Source organism: Octopus bimaculoides, chromosome 24 (assembly GCF_046866305.1).
Source record: "Octopus bimaculoides isolate indiv1 chromosome 24, ASM4686630v1, whole genome shotgun sequence".
In the NCBI taxonomy this organism is placed as follows: Eukaryota; Metazoa; Mollusca; class Cephalopoda; order Octopoda; family Octopodidae; genus Octopus; species Octopus bimaculoides.
In genome coordinates this window covers 16,496,349-16,515,184 of record NC_142951.1, presented here as the reverse complement: position 1 = coordinate 16,515,184, position 18,836 = coordinate 16,496,349, and the positions used below count along the sequence as shown (strand labels likewise).

The 18,836-nt window shown below is 38.2% G+C and overlaps 1 protein-coding gene across 1 annotated transcript in view; it reads left to right on the top strand.

Moving 5' to 3' along the window:
• LOC106877382 (uncharacterized) overlaps positions 1 to 18,836 on the top strand; it is a 900,394-nt gene that overhangs the window by 178,178 nt on the left and 703,380 nt on the right. Inside the window, exon 3 of the mRNA XM_089341355.1 lies at positions 3,545 to 3,664. Coding sequence (XP_089197481.1) covers positions 3,545 to 3,664 — 120 coding nt within the window. The remainder of the gene's footprint in view (positions 1 to 3,544; positions 3,665 to 18,836) is intronic.

Below are 18,836 nucleotides of genomic sequence, written 5' to 3'. Positions count from 1 at the left end.
ATTCTGGGTAGAGGTAGGGTCCACCAAGGTTCCGTCCTCAGCCCCCTCCTATTTATCATAGTCCTCCAGGTGATCACAGAGGAATTCAAGACAGGTTGCCCCTGGGAGCTCCTCTATGCTGATGACCTTGCACTAATTGCGCAGTCACTATCAGAACTAGAGGAGAAGTTTAAGGTGTGGAAGCAAGGACTAGAATCGAAAGGCCTTAGAGTCAACCTAGCAAAAACCAAAATCCTAATAAGTAGGAAGGTAGATAAAACACAAACCCCTTCAGGTAGATGGCCCTGCTCAGTATGCAGTAAAGGAGTAGGTAGTAACTCTATAAGATGTACCCGGTGCAAGCTATGGACACATAAGAGGTGCAGCAATATCAAAGGCAGATTAACTACAAAGTTAGTTTTTGTATGTGACAGATGTTCAGGTGCAATAAACACTGTAAACAAACAGGAAACAACTTCTATCTCATTCCAGGGAGAAAAAGTAGAGGTAGTTGATAGCTTCCGCTATCTGGGTGACCAAGTTAGTAGTGGGGGTGGGTGCGCTGAAAGTGTAACCGCTAGAATAAGAATAGCCTGGGCCAAGTTTAGAGAGCTCTTACCTCTGCTGGCGACAAAGGGACTCTCACTCAGGGTAAAAGGCAGACTGTATGACGCATGTGTACGAACAACCATGCTACATGGCAGTGAAACATGGGCTGTGACTGCTGAGGACATGCGTAAGCTCGCAAGGAATGAAGCCAGTATGCTCCGCTGGATGTGTAATGTAAATGTGCATACCCGTCAGAGTGTAAGTATTTTGAGAGAAAAGCTGAACATAAGAAGCGTCAGTAGTGGTGTGCAAGAGAGACGATTGCGCTGGTTTGGACATGTGGTGAGAATGAATGAGGATAGCTGCGTGAAAAAGTGCCACTCCCTAACAGTTGAGGGAACCCGTGGAAGAGGTAGGCCCAGGAAGACCTGGGCTGAGGTGGTGAGGCAAGACCTTCGAACATTGGGCCTCACCGAGACAATGACTACTGACTGAGACCTTTGGAAATGTGCTGTGCGTGAGAAGACCCGGCAAGTGAGATCGTTGCCAGTGCCCCTGGACTGGCTCTTGTGCGGGTGGCACATAAAAGACACCATTTCGAGCGTGGCCGTTTTCGTGCGGGTGACACGTAAAAGCACCCACTACACTCTCTGAGTGGTTGGCGTTAGGAAGGGCATCCAGCTGTAGAAACTCTGCCAAATTAGATTGGAGCCTGGTGTAGCCATCCGGTTGCACCAGTCCTCAGTCAAATCGTCCAACCCATGCTAGCATGGAAAGTGGACGTTAAACGATGATGATGATGATGATGATAATGTATATATATATATATATATATAGTAACGTGTGTGCATATATATATATATATATATATATATATATATATATATATATATAATAACGTGTGTATGTGTATATATATATAGTAACATGTATATATATACAGTGGGGGGAAATAAATATTCGTACATGTCAAAATTCTTAATTTAATTTCTAATGAACATAAATGGGGTATACCAATACTATATTTGCATACACATACATAAACTAAGAATATGCAAAAGAAACTACTAAATTATAGTAACTAATGAATTTATATACAATTATAAATATTTAGGGGTGAAAAAAGTATTAGTACAAAATAAATTTATGAGTTTCTATGCCACAAAATACTGTTAAAATATATTATTTTTTACTAGAACTTTCTCGCTTGTTTCAATAATCTTATCAGTGGTCATTTTTAAGTGTCAAAATGCTAGCTTCTTCACTCAGCACTGCGACAACATAAAGTAGTGTCATAATAATGGCGAAAAGTAAAGAACTCACAAATTCAGTGAAAAACTTAATTATTGAACAGTGGAAAGCAGGTAAAAGTTACAGGAAAATATCAGAGACCCTTTGTATTCCATTTTCTACCATGTCTTCATTTATTCAAAGATATAAAAAATCGGGAACTGTTGAAAACAGAATAAGATATGGTGCACTACGCAAGATTTCCCCTAGATCTTTAAGAAAAATGAAGTGAAGTATCGAAAAAAACGCAATGATCACCAAAAAGGAGTTGCAAGAAGATTTGTTAGCTTCAGGGACTAGTGTTACACTATGAACAATCAGCAATGAACTTCATAAGAATGAACTGAAGTCATGCTCTCCTAGAAAAACTCCACTGTTGACTAAAAGGCATAGAGATGCCTGTTTAAAATTTGTTTATGAACATAAAGATGAATCTGATACATTCTGGGAAAATGTTCTTTGGACAGACAAGTTGGAAATTGAATTGTTTGGACGAAATTCGCGTAGCCATGTTTGGAGGAAAGATGGTACCACCCATTCGCCGAAAAACATAATTCCTACTGTAAAGTTTGGAGGTGGCAACAGCATTGTGTAGGGGTGTTCTCTGCAAATGGCACTGGCAATTTACATGTGATAGGTGGTAGAATGAATGTAGAGATGTACCAAAATATTTTGAACAATAATTTATGGGACTCTGTAGAAAAGCTGTAAAAATATGTGACACTTATTCAGTAGCCATGATAAAATTCTGAGTTTCAGATGCCAGGGTGGGAGCCCCTGCCAATATCTCTTCAGTTATCTGGCCTATGTTTTAATATTTTTACTGATAGGACCTGCTGATGGGACTGTACTGATAGGTTTCTATATTGTGTCTATGTATAAGTTTTTCACCTTTTTTACTTGGATTTTATATTTTTTAATATTTTTAATTATTTTTGTTTTTTATATAATTATAGGGTTAATGTTTTTGTATTTTTTCTACACATATTTTTCTGTTTTCTCCCCTCCACCCTGTTTTTTCCTATACGCCTATAGACACGTACAGGGAACTTTATATGTGTGCGCTTGTGTGTGTGCACGTGGATGCATGCGTATATAGAGATATGTGTGTGTGTATATGGATATATGCGTGCATGCAATAATATACGCAGTTTTAGACGCGTTTTGACCTTGTCACTACACAGTAATTTCCCATTGTTTTTAACGGTCATTTTTCTCAGGAATTTTCAATTGGCCGGATAACTGAAAAGATGTTGGCGTGGGCTCCCACCCTGGCATCCGAAACTCGGAGTTTTATCATGGCTACTGAATAAGTGTCACATATTTTTACAGATAAATTCCTCTATTTGCATAATATCGAGGTCTCTTTCTCATAAAATGTCTACTGTTTATATTAGTCGGACTAGAGTCCTCCTCATCTTGATTGATGCTTTCAATATGTTTTGGCTGTTGTATGCTCCAACCTTGTTCAGGTGTTTGAAGGAGGCTGGAGCATACAGCAGCCAAAATGTTATGAAAGCAACAACCAAGATGAGGAGGACAGCAGACATAATATAAAATCCTCATCTCAGCAAATATAAAATTGTACCAATCTAATAAACCTTAAAAGAAAGATCTTTTCCTTTGTTACTATCTGAATGTCCAGCTTTGTTCATCTTCTCTAAAATAATAATTTTAAACTTTAATTTAATTGCTTTTTTTTTTGTCTTTTTTTTTTATTATTTAGAACAAAAGGCTTTTTGAAGAGAAGGAGAAACCCCTACAGAAGAAGGTAGGGGAACTTCAGTCTCAGGTTCTCAAACTTGAAAGGAAAACCATGCTTCTGAAGAATGAAAATGAATCATTGGTAAGTTAAATTTTTATGTCCTATTTTTGTACTTTGCTGCTTTGGAGTGCACTGTGATATGTTGTGTTAAGTTTCCTATATAATGTGTTGTGTCCATAATCTTAACAGACCCTTCAAGGCCATTAAAATCAATAAAACTGTTTCTGCAACTGCAAGAATAACATGGACATGGAAGACCTTCCAAATGGAAGATGTTCTAGAGAGAGGGGATTATAAATAGTGGTAGTTTAAGGGCTGAGGGTGATGAGAGATTAGTGAATCAGGTGGTCATGGATGGAGGTGGCATGAAACTAATCAGTTCCAAGGATCAGAGGTTATTATCATAATGGTAGAAAAATTTAGTTAACAACCTTTTGCCTGTGACACTCAGGACATATTTACCTGCTTTTCATGCATCATACATGACAGACATTCTAAATTTTGTTTTCAACCACCAGAGTAACTTGGGTCTTATGAAAGGAAAGATTTATATTACTCAGGCTAACAAGGGCTAAGTAAAAGTCTGAAAACAAGCATGGACGCTTAAGATAAACTTATGAAAATGCTTTGAATGGGCAAACGGTTAAGATATATAACATCTTTGGAAGAGTGGTTGGAGTGTATTGGTGAGTTTAGTGGATATTATTTTTTTTTTTCTGTATCTACTAGTGTTTAATTTACTAGCATATCTACCAGTGCCTAGTTAACTACTAATATATAGAATAGCTGTATGTGTGTACAAGCTGGCAGATTCATTGGAGCACCAGACAAAATGTTTAGCTGCATATCTTCTGGCTCTATATGTTCTGAGTTCAAATTTTGCTAAGGTCAACATTACCTTTCATCTTTTGGGGGTTGATAAAATAAGTAACAGTCGAGTACTGGTGTTGATAAAAAAGTACTCATCAAGTGCTGGGGTTGATGTAATTGACTTCTCCCTCTCCTCAAAGGTTCAGGCCTTGTTCCAAAATTAGAAAGAATTAATTACTATCATAGCATTCCTAACAGTATCTGGCTGCTGACATAGTACACCTACTTGTGTCTAATTAACTACTAACATCTTAGATTATCTATCAGTGTCTAATTAACTACTGTCATTTTCCTGAATATCTACCTGTGTTGCTTTCACAATCACAAGATTGTGGTTTCATTTCCCACACCTGGTGGTGTGTTGTGTTCTTGAGCAAAATACTTCATTTTACATTGTTCCAGTCCACTTCAAAGATTAATAAGGAAAACAAAGATTTTATGTGATATTACATATTCAGTACAGTTGATGTGTTGGATTTGACCCCCTACACTGTAGTTTGTTGATCCTAATTGACTGTTAATTACGCATCAAAGCTTATCTACTCCTGTCTGACTGACTGCTAACATATTAATATGTTTTTAGTTTTTAGGGTATTGTAAAAGGCCTAGTTAGAGGCCCAACCTTCTGAGTTCTTTTAAGGGCTAAGAAAAACTGACGGACTGCTGCAATAAGTGTGTGAATCTGAGAGGAGAATATGTTGAATAAAATCATAATTCTGATTTTCCTGTATTTTCTTTTACCAAAAGCCAGGAACTTTACAGCATCCTTTTGCATCTCTTGTTTGAAGGCAGCAAACTGGCAGAATAATTAGCATGCCGGAAAAAATGCTTAGCGGCATTTTGTCCATTTTTACATATGTTCTGAGTCTAAATTCTGCCATGGTTGACTTTATCTTTCATCCTTTTAGGGTTGATAAAATAAGTACCAGTTGAACACTGGGGTTGATGTAATTGACTTATTCCCTCCCTAAAATTGCTGGCCTTGTGCCAAAATTTGAAACCAGTATATTTATTGTTTCTTTGATTGTTATGCTACAGCATATCAATCAGTGTGTATTTGATTACTATTTGCATACCATGTGGTTATTTACTTAGTTGTGACTGAAACTCCCAATCCATCAGTTCCAGTGGTATCATTATTTAGCATTACGTAATTTTGGAGGTATAATAAAAATGACTGCTCCAATGATTTTAACTTTCTTTAGCTTGTCAGGTAATCAGTTAGTCCACATCATTCTGTAAGGAGCATAAGGTCAGTGTCCTAGTTTCTCTGGTGTATATGTTCCTCCCTGGACAAGATGCCAGTCCATCACAGGATTACTCTGTTTGCTAGCCAAGTGGACTGGAGTAACATGAAGCAAAGTGCTTTTCTCAAGAACACAAGGCATTATCTGGTCCAGGAATCAAAACCACGACCTTACAGCCATGAGCTAAATGTCCTAACCACTAAGCTATGGGCTTCCACAGGTAATTCCTTTACATATTTTATTTGTTTTGGTCACTGGACTGTGGCCATACTTGGACACTGCCTTGAAATGTTTAGCCAAAGAAATCAACCTTAATAATTTTTTTACGTCAGGTACTTATTGTATTAGTCACCTTTTGCCAAACTTTTAAGTTACAGGGACATAAACAAACTGATGGTGGTCGCCACACACAATTGCACTCACAGGCATACACATATATGACAGGTTTCTGCACAGTTTCTGTCAACCAAATTATATAAATGTAATGGCTAAATGTAAGTTTTCTCTTTGGTCTGCTCAGTGCCACAGAAAAGCTCAGCAAAACCTCAGTAGTTTGTGAAAGGATGAAATTTGAAATAAATTCTAAATGCTTCTTGTTGGAAACCCAAGAGAAAACCATGACAATTACTCATAAAAGAACTCTCTTTTCCTAATGATTGGAAATAAGTTTGGTTGTAAGCATTCCTTTTGTGTGTGTGTGTGTGTGTGTGTGTGTGTGTGTGTGTGTGTGTGTGTGATATGATGCATGTGTGCAAACAACAATGCTATATTGTAGTGAAACGTAATATTCTGAGATGTTCTATGTGCTTTTAGAGATAGGGAGTTACCTCCCTTGGTAGACATTGTTAACATCACATGACAGAAACTGCGAGAGGATGTAGATGATGGTCTCTGGAATGTCGGGAGAGTGGGTTTCTTGCTGTGAGGTTTCCACGTAGAACATAAGAACTACAGACTATTTTCCCAGGATGGTTCTATAAGTAGGTCATTATTCTTTGACATGAGTCTGATCCTATCTGCAAAGAAAATATTCCAACATAGGCCTTGAATGCAGAGACTAGAATGGAATGAAGTCAGTATGCTCTAGTGGATGTGCAAAGATGGTGGTGATGGGATGTCATAAAGGCACACTGATATCCATCCAACAGAGCCTACTAGTTTCATTTCTTTTTAGTCTTTGCATGTACTCTGCATCAAGGGCCCATGTCACTATAGGGCTTTCCTATAAGTAGGTTATCTCCCTTGGCTAGGCGGCGCTCCATGTAGACAAACTTCCGCAGACTATCTACGCTATTGTTATTGTTTTACGTCTTATCATGGATATAAAGCAGCTTGATGATTCAGCTATCGAAGTACTTACTGTGCCTGAGTTAAAGAAATATTTAAGATTATATGGACAGTATGTTACTGGAAGAAAGGCGGACTTGATTGAAAGGTTGAAAGGTATAAAAATTCTGTCGATGAAGAATGTCAACAAAGTAAATTCATCAGATGATAAGTCTGAAGTATCGGACGATACTTCAGACGGGAATAAGCAGAAGTATTGCCTGATCCCAATCTGCTTTCAGAAACCATTCACTGATTTGGCCATGAGTATGATGAGGTGTAGAAGAGGTAGGACATTCAGACTATAAAGTCTAATAATTAGAGGAATATTAGATTCAATGCTGTAAATTTATTATTTAATCAAACAAACACACACACACACACACACACACACATATATATATATAATTTTAATCTTCGGATTTTTTTAATATGCTAGACCACTGGTTCTAATTGATTAATATCAATTTCTACCCTTATTAATATATATATACATATATATATAAAGAAACATATCATAGCTAGGCTTACTCGAAATTCCCACATTCATTCAGAACATTAACAACAATTTCAATGTATTTATTATTTGAATGCAAATAGTCCATTAAAATTGACGAAATGCTGGGAACACTTTGCTTGATTTCTTTGGATGAGTCGTCTGCGGAAGTTAAAGCAAGTCACTGAGCATGCGTACATGTCATACGGGAGAGTTCCAATCAGGGGTGGATAACAACCTTATAGGAACCCCCTATACCAAGTTACTGGTGCTGATGTCATGCAAAAAGCACTCAGTATATTCTACAAAGTGGTTGATATTAGGAAGGACATCCAGTCATAGAAATTATTCCAAATTAGGTATCAGAACTTGACACAGTTCTCTGACTTGTTGGATCACATCAAACTGTCAGCATGGAAGACAGACATTAAATGATGATGGTGATACAATTTGATACCTGATTATTCCTTTTGATTACTTATAGAATTTATTTCTGGTCGTTTCACATTGCCATAAAATGTGAATCTTTGTATCTGGTTGCATTTGCATTCCTGTCAATAATGTCTATTTTATTCCTTGCATGACTTTACTTTTCAGAAGGTGATACTTCAGTATCACCTTTTGAATTAACCCCCCCCCCCCCAAAAAAAAAATTAATTATTCATTTCCTGTAACATGAAGAAATCATTTTGAGTGAGTGAGCAACGTCAGTCATGTGAGCAAAAAAACCATTTCTGAACAGTTCTAACCACCAATTACCGTTCAGTAATCTCTTTACAAGGAGAATGACCACAAATTGATTTTAACAGCAATATACTTCCTAATCAATTAGAATTGATCAGGTATCGTACTTGCTACTTAATAACATACTTCATACAGCAGTTTCTACTTTAAGGTCATTATTGCTAAAGCTGGTAGCTCTTTAAGTCCCAAATCAGTCTTCATCAAGCATGCCAGGCAAAATGCTTAGCAGTATTTCATCTGTCCTTACGTTCTGAGTTCAACTTCTACTAAGTCTGACTTTACCTTTCATCCTTTTGGGGGTTGATAAAATAAGTACCAGTTCAACATTGGGGGTTGATGCAATTGACTTAACTACTCCTGGGTGTGAGTATAAAAACTGCACTCCTCAGCCAAGCCAAGTTGAGCCAGTGTGGTAGAGTAGATATTTAGACATTATTCTATAAAGCCTAACCACTGCTGCTCATGGCAACTTGACAAATAGAATAATTGAACAAGTAAATAATGATGCTATTCAAATCGCAGATTATACATACATACATACATACATACATATATATATACATATATATATATATATATATATATATATATATATATATACACACATATGTACGTATATATTAATTTAATTTGTTGTGTCTTGGAAGAGTGATTACATCAATAATTGTAGGTCTGTAAAGTCTGCTCACACTTTGGAACAAGCGGGGAAGTGGAACTGAAATTGTGCATCTGTTGTTATTGGCATAATGACTCTCCCAAGACACAAAATTTGTTTCAACAAACAAATTTACATCAAGAATCTCGCAAACCAAATAAATGTGTGTGTATGTGTGTGTGTATAGATATGTATATTTATATATGTATGTGTGAGTGTATATATATATACTGAATTTCCAGAAACCAACTGATGACGAAATTTGATGCGAATGGTCTGTGTATCTTGTTTCTGTCCCCTTTGTTATGTTATCATCTATTTTCCCACTTGTGTTTTGTTTAATTCTGCTTGTTATGTTCTTTTTGGCCTACCTTTTATTTATCAATGCAGCGCACCATACAACCTGTTGTTTACTTTATATATAGGCATAGAGTGGCTATAGGCACAGGGATGGCTGTGTGGTTAATAGCTTGCTTTACCAACCACATAGTTCCGGCTTCAGTTTCACTGCTTGGCACCTTGGCCAAGTGTCTTCTACTATAGCCTCATACCGACCAAAGCCTTGTGAGTGGATTTGGCAGATAGAAACTGAAAGAAGCCCATTGTATATATATATGTGTGTGTGTGTGTGTGTGTATGTTTGTATGCCTGTATTTGTCACCCCAACATCACTTGACAACCGATGCTGATGTATTTACGTCCCTGTAACTTAGCAGTTCTGCAAAAGAGACCGATAGAATAAGAACTAGGCTTACAAAGAATAGGGGCAATTTGCTCAACTAACAGCGGTGCTCCAGCATGGCTGCAGTCAAATGACTGAAACAAGTAACAGAATAAAACAATGTGTGTGTGTGTGTGTATATATATATATATATATATATATATATATATATATATATATATATATATATATATGTATGTATGTATGTGTGTGTGTGTGTGTGTGTATATGCCATCTAGATTGAGTTAAACACTTTTAAAAAAAAAACCCATCCTCAAACTTCATACATGTGTATATAATAGCAAATTTCAACTGTCTGTTTCAATTGGGTTGACATTTCTGCTTCAGGTTACAACTGAATTTTTGAATTTGTTTTTATTTTTTGTTTCCAGTTCTCATTTTTGTTTTTACATTAATTAGTTTATTGCCAGCATGGTTGGAAAACTTTATTTATTTATATTATTTATATCCCAGTTTTTTTCATATTGTTGTTTTGATACAAATTGTAACATCTTCATCTCTACATCATCACAGTTTAGCTGTATTCTTGTTTGCTGAACTTCACAATCTATATTATTGGTACAGAGAAAAGTTGGTTCTTTCATTCATATGTAGTTCTATTATGTTCTATCAATACTGAAGTCAAAATGTGTTAAATGACAGTAACTCTGCAACCACTAAATAAGAGTCATCTACTACTGTTTGTGAAAAGGGAGTAATAAATTCAGTTTCTATCATCTTTTTGTGGATTAGCTGTGAATGACCCAGTATTAGTTTTAGACTCATTACACAGGTTGTTTCTCATTGAGAAGGCTTTAACCCTTTAGCATTCAAATTATTCTGTCAAATGTAATGCTTATTTATTCACATTTTTTAAAATTAATCATGCATTATTTTGTAGCTTTGAGATTCTGATGATGTGATTGTTTAGTTTTAGAAGGACATTATAGGGTAGGTGGGGGAGGCCTGATCTAGATAGATTGAACATAAAATAGAATATTTTGGCCGGATATAGCCGGTTTGAATGCTAAAGGTTTAGATAATATTAAAATCTATTAACCATATAAAAAGCATCCTGTGCCAGTGACATGTAAAAAACGCCCATGCTGGTGACATGTCATAGCACTGGTGCTGATATCATGTAAAAAGCACCTGTGCATACTGGTGCCACATAGAAGTGCCATGTTAAAAGTACCCATGCCAGTGCCATAAAATATTCATTTAACCCTTTCCTATTCTGTGTATCACATATGATACATAGGGCATGTTTCCCCAGTGTTCATGCATCATATATGTTACACATTCCCAATTTTTCAGTCACCAGAGTAATTTGGAGAATTATGAAAGGATAGCTTTATACGATACAGAATGTATGAAACAAGGGCAAGCTAAAAGCTTGAAAACAAACATGCACATTTAGGACAAACTTATGAAAACGTTTTGGACAGGTAAAGCACTCAGTCTACACTGTGAAGTGGTTGCTATTAGAAGAACATCCAGCCATAGAAACCATGTCAAAGTTTCAAGGCATAAACATCAATATGAGGACAGACAGACATATACATACTTGTGTGTGTGTATGCATTTGTATGTATGTCTGTGTGTATGCATTTGTATGTCTATATATGTGAGTGTGCACATATATGTTGGTGTGTGTACGTATTTCTCTTTTTGTCCATCGGATCATTTCAAACTATCCAACTCATGCCAGCATGGAACATGGATGTTAAATGAGGATGATGGTAATGATTTCAAATTTTGGCATAAAGCCAGCAATTTTGGTGGTGGAGGCAAGTTGATTACATTAATCCAGTGATCATCTGGTACTTGTTCTATCGACCCCTAAAGGACTAAAAGTAAATTTGACCTTAGTGGAATTTGAATTCAGAATGTAAAGACAGATGAAGTGGTGCTAAGCATTTTTTCCTGGCATGGTAATGATTCTGCCAGCTTGCTGTTATGATGATGATATTGGTGTCAAATTTTGGTACAAGGCCATCAATTTTTTGGGGGTAGGGGTAAGTCAATCGCATTGACCCCAGTGCTCAACTGGTACTTATTTTATCAACCCTTAAAATATGAAAGGTAAAGTCGACCTAGCGGAATTTGAACTCAGAATGCAAAGACAGATGACAGGCTGCTAAGCATTTTGTCTAATGATTTTGTCAGCTTACCACCTTTATAATGATGATAATGATGCCAAATTTTGGCACAAAGCCAGCAATTTTGAGAGCAGGGTTCAACTGGGTGATCAACTGGTACCTATTTTATCGACCTCTAAAGTACGAAAGGTAAAGTCTACCTTGGTGGTATTTGAACTCAGAATGTAAAGACGGACAAAATGCTGCTAATTATTTTGTCCAGTGTGCTCTCATGATTCTGCCAGCCTGCCACCTTCATGATGGGGATGATGATTTCAAATTTTGGCTCAAAGCCAGCAATTTCAGGGGCAGGGTTAGTTGATTACATTGATCCCATCAGAACATAAAGAATGATGAAATGCTGCTAAGCATTTTTCTCAGCTTGCTAGCAATTCTTCCAGCTTGTCACCTTTATGATGATGAATGTATAACAAGTAATGTTGCTGTTTAACCCCAGGTCAGTATTGATTGAACAGTCCTGTGATCAGAGGAACTCCAGCTGTCACCGTCCTGTCTCTTTTAAGAATGTCTTATTTACATTATTTTATGTCATGAAAATGTAATTTCCTTTAAGCTTAGGAGGATTTTAAAATTTGTTTCACTCTGGAATGAAGTCTAAGAAGCAAACATAAGTAAAAATATAAATAAAAAGTGAACTTTGATGAATCTCTTCTTCTCTCTCCTCTTCTCTCTCCTTCTCCTCTCCTCTTATCCCCTTTTCTCGCCTTTTCTCCTCCACTTCTCTTATCCTCTTCTCTCATCACATTCTCACACCATCTTATTACCTTCTCTCATCCTCTTCTCTCTCCTCTTCGCCTCATGCACACATATACCCATTCAATCTATTTTAATGTTCATGCTCTTTTACTGGTTTCATTCATTGGACTGTGGCCATGGTGGAGTACTTCTTACAAGTGCTCAATTGATCATATAAATCTTGGCACTTATATGTAAGTCTTGTTTTCATTTTGTTGACACATGTATTTAGCAAAATTACATAAAAGTATCTTGAAATACTGAAGAGTAAATTTATTCAATAAAATTGCCATTGGATTTGACCACGGCCTTCCTGCAACTTTTCTGGAATGCTGCCATAGTCCTTGCCTTCAGTTCATCTTTGGTGTTACAAGGAGTTTTATTGGTTTCTTGCTCAACTGTGCCCCACACATAATAATAAGGGGGTTTCAGTCTGGTGAGTTAAGTGGCCAGATGTTAGGGCTGATGTCTGACAACCATGACTGGATTCTCCTGCTTGTATGGTATGGTGCAGAGTCCTGTTGCTTGACATAGGGTCTTCTAACAGCCACTGTCTTGACCCAGAGCAGGACTACCTCTTCCAGGCACTTGATGAGGCTATGTGGGAAAATTAATGGAGACCTAATGTTGCCATCGCTAGTGATCACTCCAAACATCATGATGTTGACTGGATGTTTGATTTTTATCACTCTCAGTACATGTTCGTATTGGAGCTTCTGGCATGAATGTCAAGCAGTACAGCATATTGTTTCCAAATTTCTAGCAGAGTGAATTGTCATGGTGCTGTTTTTCTCAGAGACAGTGCCCACCTGACCCTACTTTACTGTGTAGTCATTAAAGTCAAAAACAAACACTGCACATGTGTTAAATTAAAAGTATGAAATGGTGACAATTTACCTATCGCACCTTGTGTGTAAGTGACTGAGTTCCTGTCAAGTGTTGGGCCTCACAGAGGCAAAGTAGCAGAGTTCCTTTTGAGTGTTGGGCCTCACAGAGGCAATGACTGAGACCTTTGACATTGTTATGCTTGAGAAGATTCATCAAGCTGAGCAAAGTCACAGTCATGGCAGATACTGGTGCCATGCAAATGGCATCCATGCCAGTGGTGCATAAAAGCACCCATTACACTCTCAGAGTGGTTGATGTTAGGAAGGGTATCCAGCTGTAGAAAACATTGCCAAATCAGACTGGAGTTTGGTGCAGCCTTCCAGCTTCAAAGCCCAGGTCATACCATCCAACCCATGCCAGCATGGACAACAGATGTTAAATGACGATGATGATGATGATCACCCCCCCCCCCACACACACACATACTAAATCTTACCAAATTTTTGTTTTTTAATTCTGAAGTATGAAGTAGGTGTTATTTATTAGAACACTGTTGTCATGAAAGTGTTAATATCTGGTTGGCAATTTCCATTACTTCTGATTAAAGAGTGAATAGTATATAATTTTACTCGGAATTTCAGAAATAATGTAAAAAAAAAACAGGGGAAGATAGGGAAATTGATCTCTTGCTTTTTTCATTTTTTTACCCAGTGACATTGAAACACTTAAGTAGAAAGTACACTTGGAACTAGGTATGATAATTAATGTGGGACGAGTAATGTTGTTGTTTAACCCCAGGTCAACCTTGATTAAGCAGACCTTTGATCAGAGACATTCCAGCTGTCACAATCCTGTCTCTTTTAGGAACAAATGTCTTATCTATATAATCTATGTCTTATCTATATTATCTTATGTCTTTTTTTTTTTTTTACAATAGTGTGAGTTGAAGGTGATTATGGCTGTTATTTCTGGTAGATTTAGATGCCACTCTGAGGCTCTGGACTTGCCTTAGCTGAATAAAATGCACAGGGTAGACAAAAAGCCATACACCAAAGCATTTGACATATTATTATTATTATTATTATTATTTATTATTATTGAGTGAGAGAGCATTGCATGCTATCAAAGTGACATTGGGGTAAAATATATAAAACTCAGTATACCCATCATGACTACCTGTCTGATACGGGTACACCAGGCACATGCATCACAACCATATGTGCACGACATGGTGATCTCATATCAAGATAAACCGTGCATGACCTTGCAGTTGGGGCCCAGTTAGAATTTTTCTTCGGGTTGAGTAGCCCATCCCACTCAAAAGGTCCCTGAATGAGGGTTGTTTAAGGATGTTGAACAAAACACCCATGTTTCCAGAGGTGTATTATTCAAACCCCAAGAATTCCTCTCAACACATAGCTATGATGCTCCCCCAATACTTCTGCTCGTGATCAGAGATGCACATATTGTCAACCACTAAAAGACTGTTCAACTGGTTAAGATCAAACAACTGACAAGCAAATCTGTGGTATTGAGCAGAATATTTGCTGTAACCCATCTTTTATACCAAGACAAAACAATGTAAAGAAAAAGCAGAACAAAAAAATTAATATTCCTGTATCATCATCATGTTTAACTTCTGTGTTTTCTGTTTCTGGTGTGGAGAACTCTGGTGAACTTCCTCTCTCTGTTATATAACTGACATACGAATGTAGCAGGTAAGAGCTAACCTTTGGGTGCTGTTTTGGACCCCGTTGTGTCTACCACTCCAATTGGTTGGTATTGGCACAGTTTGTCTCTTACTCTATTGCACGCCAATATGCACCCCAACCAATCGCAGCCTTCACATAAGTCACATGAGACAGTCTGCTCCAAAACAGCATTTGAGCCTACCATCAGCTATAAAAGCTCACCTCCTTCTAGTCTCAATGTCTGTTGGTACCAGACCTTCTAAGGTCTAACCACTGACCACATTACAGCAGCCTCCATCTTTGTCGCTACCATGATGTCTCTCACCAATGTCGTCAACAACATCTACACAGCACCAACACACTGCACTGGTTCTAACATATCATTGTTTGTGAGCTTTCCTCATCAGGGTTAACAGCTAACATACAACCCACGCAGATGCGTGTAGATATATGAATAAATGTCCATCAACCACTCCCATTCAGCTTGTGTATATATATATGTGTGACCACAATAAACGTATTTCTTCATACCGGGTTACTACCAAATGATATAACAGCTTTCTGAGTGGAGTCACACATATCCATCTAAACTGGCATGGGTTGGATGGTTTGACATTGATGGTGTGGAGAGAGGAGGCTGGTATGCATGGGTGACTGCTCGTCTTCCATAAACAACCTTGCCTGGACTTGTAATTTTCTAGGTGCAATCCCATGGTCATTCATGACTGAAAAGGATCCTTTTTTTATGTATCATATACATTCATGTTATATGTGTAATTATTAAATTATCTAACTTTACAATAAATAAACTTGCATTGAAATTGAGTTGAAATTTTGGTAGAAAGTTTTAATTTAGATCACTTTAACCAGAAAGTTTATATCAGGGAACCAGGAGCAAGAACAAGCAGGTTAGTATCAAAAGGGTTAACCTTATGCTAGTTTGAGAAATAATAATTTTTTTCATCCTGAAGACTCCCCCACATTTTAAACCTCACTTGTTCTTTGTTTTCAATTGACATTTACAAAGCAATTAAGAGTATGAAGACCGGGAAAGCCCCCGGCCCATCAGGAATCACTGCAGAGATGCTCAAAATATCTGGCAGTGTTCGCTATAGCCTAGTCACCCGTATTACGAACCAGGTGATACACGAAGGAGTCATACCCTATGACTGGTGTAGCAGCATCATAGTCAACTGCTACAAAGGTAAAGGGGACGCTTTAGATACAAATAATTACAGAGGCATCAAGCTGTTAGATCAGGTTATGAAAGTTACAGAGAGGGTCATAGCCCAACTAATTAGGGAGCGAATCAATTTAGATGAGATGCAGTTTGGGTTCGTGCCAGGTAAAAGCACTACTGATGCCTTATTTCTAGTGAGACAGTTGCAGGAGAAATACCTAGCTAAGGATAAACCTCTGTACCTGGCTTTCGTTGACATGGAGAAAGCCTTTGACAGGGTCCCCCGATCCCTTATCTGGTGGTCAATGAGGAAACTTGGGATAGAAGAATGGTTAGTGAGAGCTGTGCGAGCCATGTACAGAGATGCTGCCAGTAAGGTGAGGGTTGGAAATGAGTACAGCAATGAATTCCGGGTAGAGGTAGGGGTCCACCAAGGTTCCGTCCTCAGCCCCCTATTATTTACCATAGTCCTCCAGGCAATCACAGAGGAGTTCAAGACAGGTTGCCCCTGGGAGCTCCTCTATGCTGATGACCTTGCCCTAATTGCGGAGTCACTATCAGAACTAGAGGAGAAGTTTCAGGTGTGGAAGCAAGGTCTAGAATTGAAGGGCCTTAGAGTCAACCTAGCTAAAACCAAAATCCTAATAAGTAGGAAGGTAGATAAGACACAAACCCCTTCAGGTAGATGGCCCTGCTCAGTATGTAGAAAAGGAGTAGGTAGTAACTCTATAAGATGTACCCGGTGCAAGCTATGGACACATAAGAGGTGCAGCAACATCAAAGGCAGGTTAACTAGCAAGTTAGTTTTTGTTTGTGGCAGATGTTCAGGTGCAATAAAGACTGCAAACAAACAGGAAACAACTTCTATCTCATTCCAGGGTGAAAAACTAGAGGTAGTCGATAGCTTCCGCTATCTGGGCGACCAAGTTAGTAGTGGGGGTGGGTGCGCTGAAAGTGTAGCTGCTAGAATAAGAATAGCCTGGGCAAAGTTTAGAGAGCTCTTACCCCTGCTGGCGACAAAGGGACTCTCACTCAGAGTAAAAGGCAGACTGTATGACGCATGCGTACGAACAACCATGCTACATGGCAGTGAAACATGGGCTGTAACTGCTGAGGACATACGTAAGCTCGCAAGGAATGAAGCCAGTATGCTCCGTTTGATGTGTAATGTCAATGTGAATACCCGTCAGAGTGTAAGTATCTTGAGAGAAAAGCTGAACATTAGAAGCATCAGTTGTGGCGTGCAAGAGAGACGATTGCGCTGGTATGGACATGTGGTGAGAATGGAGGAGGATAGCTGCGTGAAAAAGTGCCACACCCTAACAGTTGAGGGAACCCGTGGAAGAGGTAGGCCCAGGAAGACCTGGGCTGAGGTGGTGAGGCAAGACCTTCGTACATTGGGCCTCACCGAGGCGATGACTACGGACCGAGACCTTTGGAAATGGGCTGTGCGTGAGAAGACCCGGCAAGCCAAGTAAGATCGTTGCCAGTGCCCCTGGACTGGTTCTTGTGCGGGTGGCACATGAGATGCACCATTTTGAGCGTGGCCGTTGCCAGTACCGCCTGACTGGCTCCTGTAGGATTTTCGAGCGAGATCGTTGCCAGTGCCCCTGGACTGGCTTGTGCGGGTGGCACATAAAAGACACCATTTCGAGCGTGGCCGTTTTCGTGCGGGTGACACGTAAAAGCACCCACTACACTCTCTGAGTGGTTGGCGTTAGGAAGGGCATCCAGCTGTAGAAACTCTGCCAAATCAGACTGGAGCCTGGTGTTGCCATCCGGTTTCACCAGTCCTCAGTCAAATCGTCCAACCCATGCTAGCATGGAAAGCGGACGTTAAACGATGATGATGATGATGATGATACCTGTCATTCTAATGGTATTCTTATTAATTACTGAATGATTTAAGATCATTTTGAATATGATAGGTTGAATATAGAACAGTGTCTGAAATTTAAGAAAATAGAAATTAATATGAAATGCATAAAATGGTGGAATTGCTGTTGTTTGTGGTGGAAGTGTGGGAGAGGAATAGGTGTTGTTTGTATGATTTTAATTTTAATGTCCTGAGTTAATTTTCCATTAAATTCTGGAATTTTTTTATTCTCTGGATTATGAAAGAATAAAACTTGTTTGATATTAAAGTGGCAAATTCCACAGAAGGTTGTTTTGATTAAAATAAAAATGTAATTCTGGACAGCAAAGATAAAATTGAGAATTGTTTTTTCAACTATAATAGCTTTATACATTTAATATTGAATTTTATTAATAATTGATTGACAGCTGTTCCATTTCTGGAGTTGTTTTCTTGGCATCCTCTGTGTGTGTATGTGTATGTTTTGTTTAGTGAAATCAATTAAAAGAGTACAGTGAACTTGCTATCGGGAGTGGAGAATCCAGTACTTTGGACAGTTTTTTTTCAGACAAAAGTTTACTAGAGAAAAAATTGATGAGCTACCAGAATTTTACATCCTATAAGTTAGACAAACTGATTGCAGCTGATAAAGAACATAGGACCGTAGGAGCTTCATGTGTGGACAAGAAATGACAGGAGAAAGAAAGCGGGTAAGAGAGGAAGAAGGAAAGAGGAATGGAAGG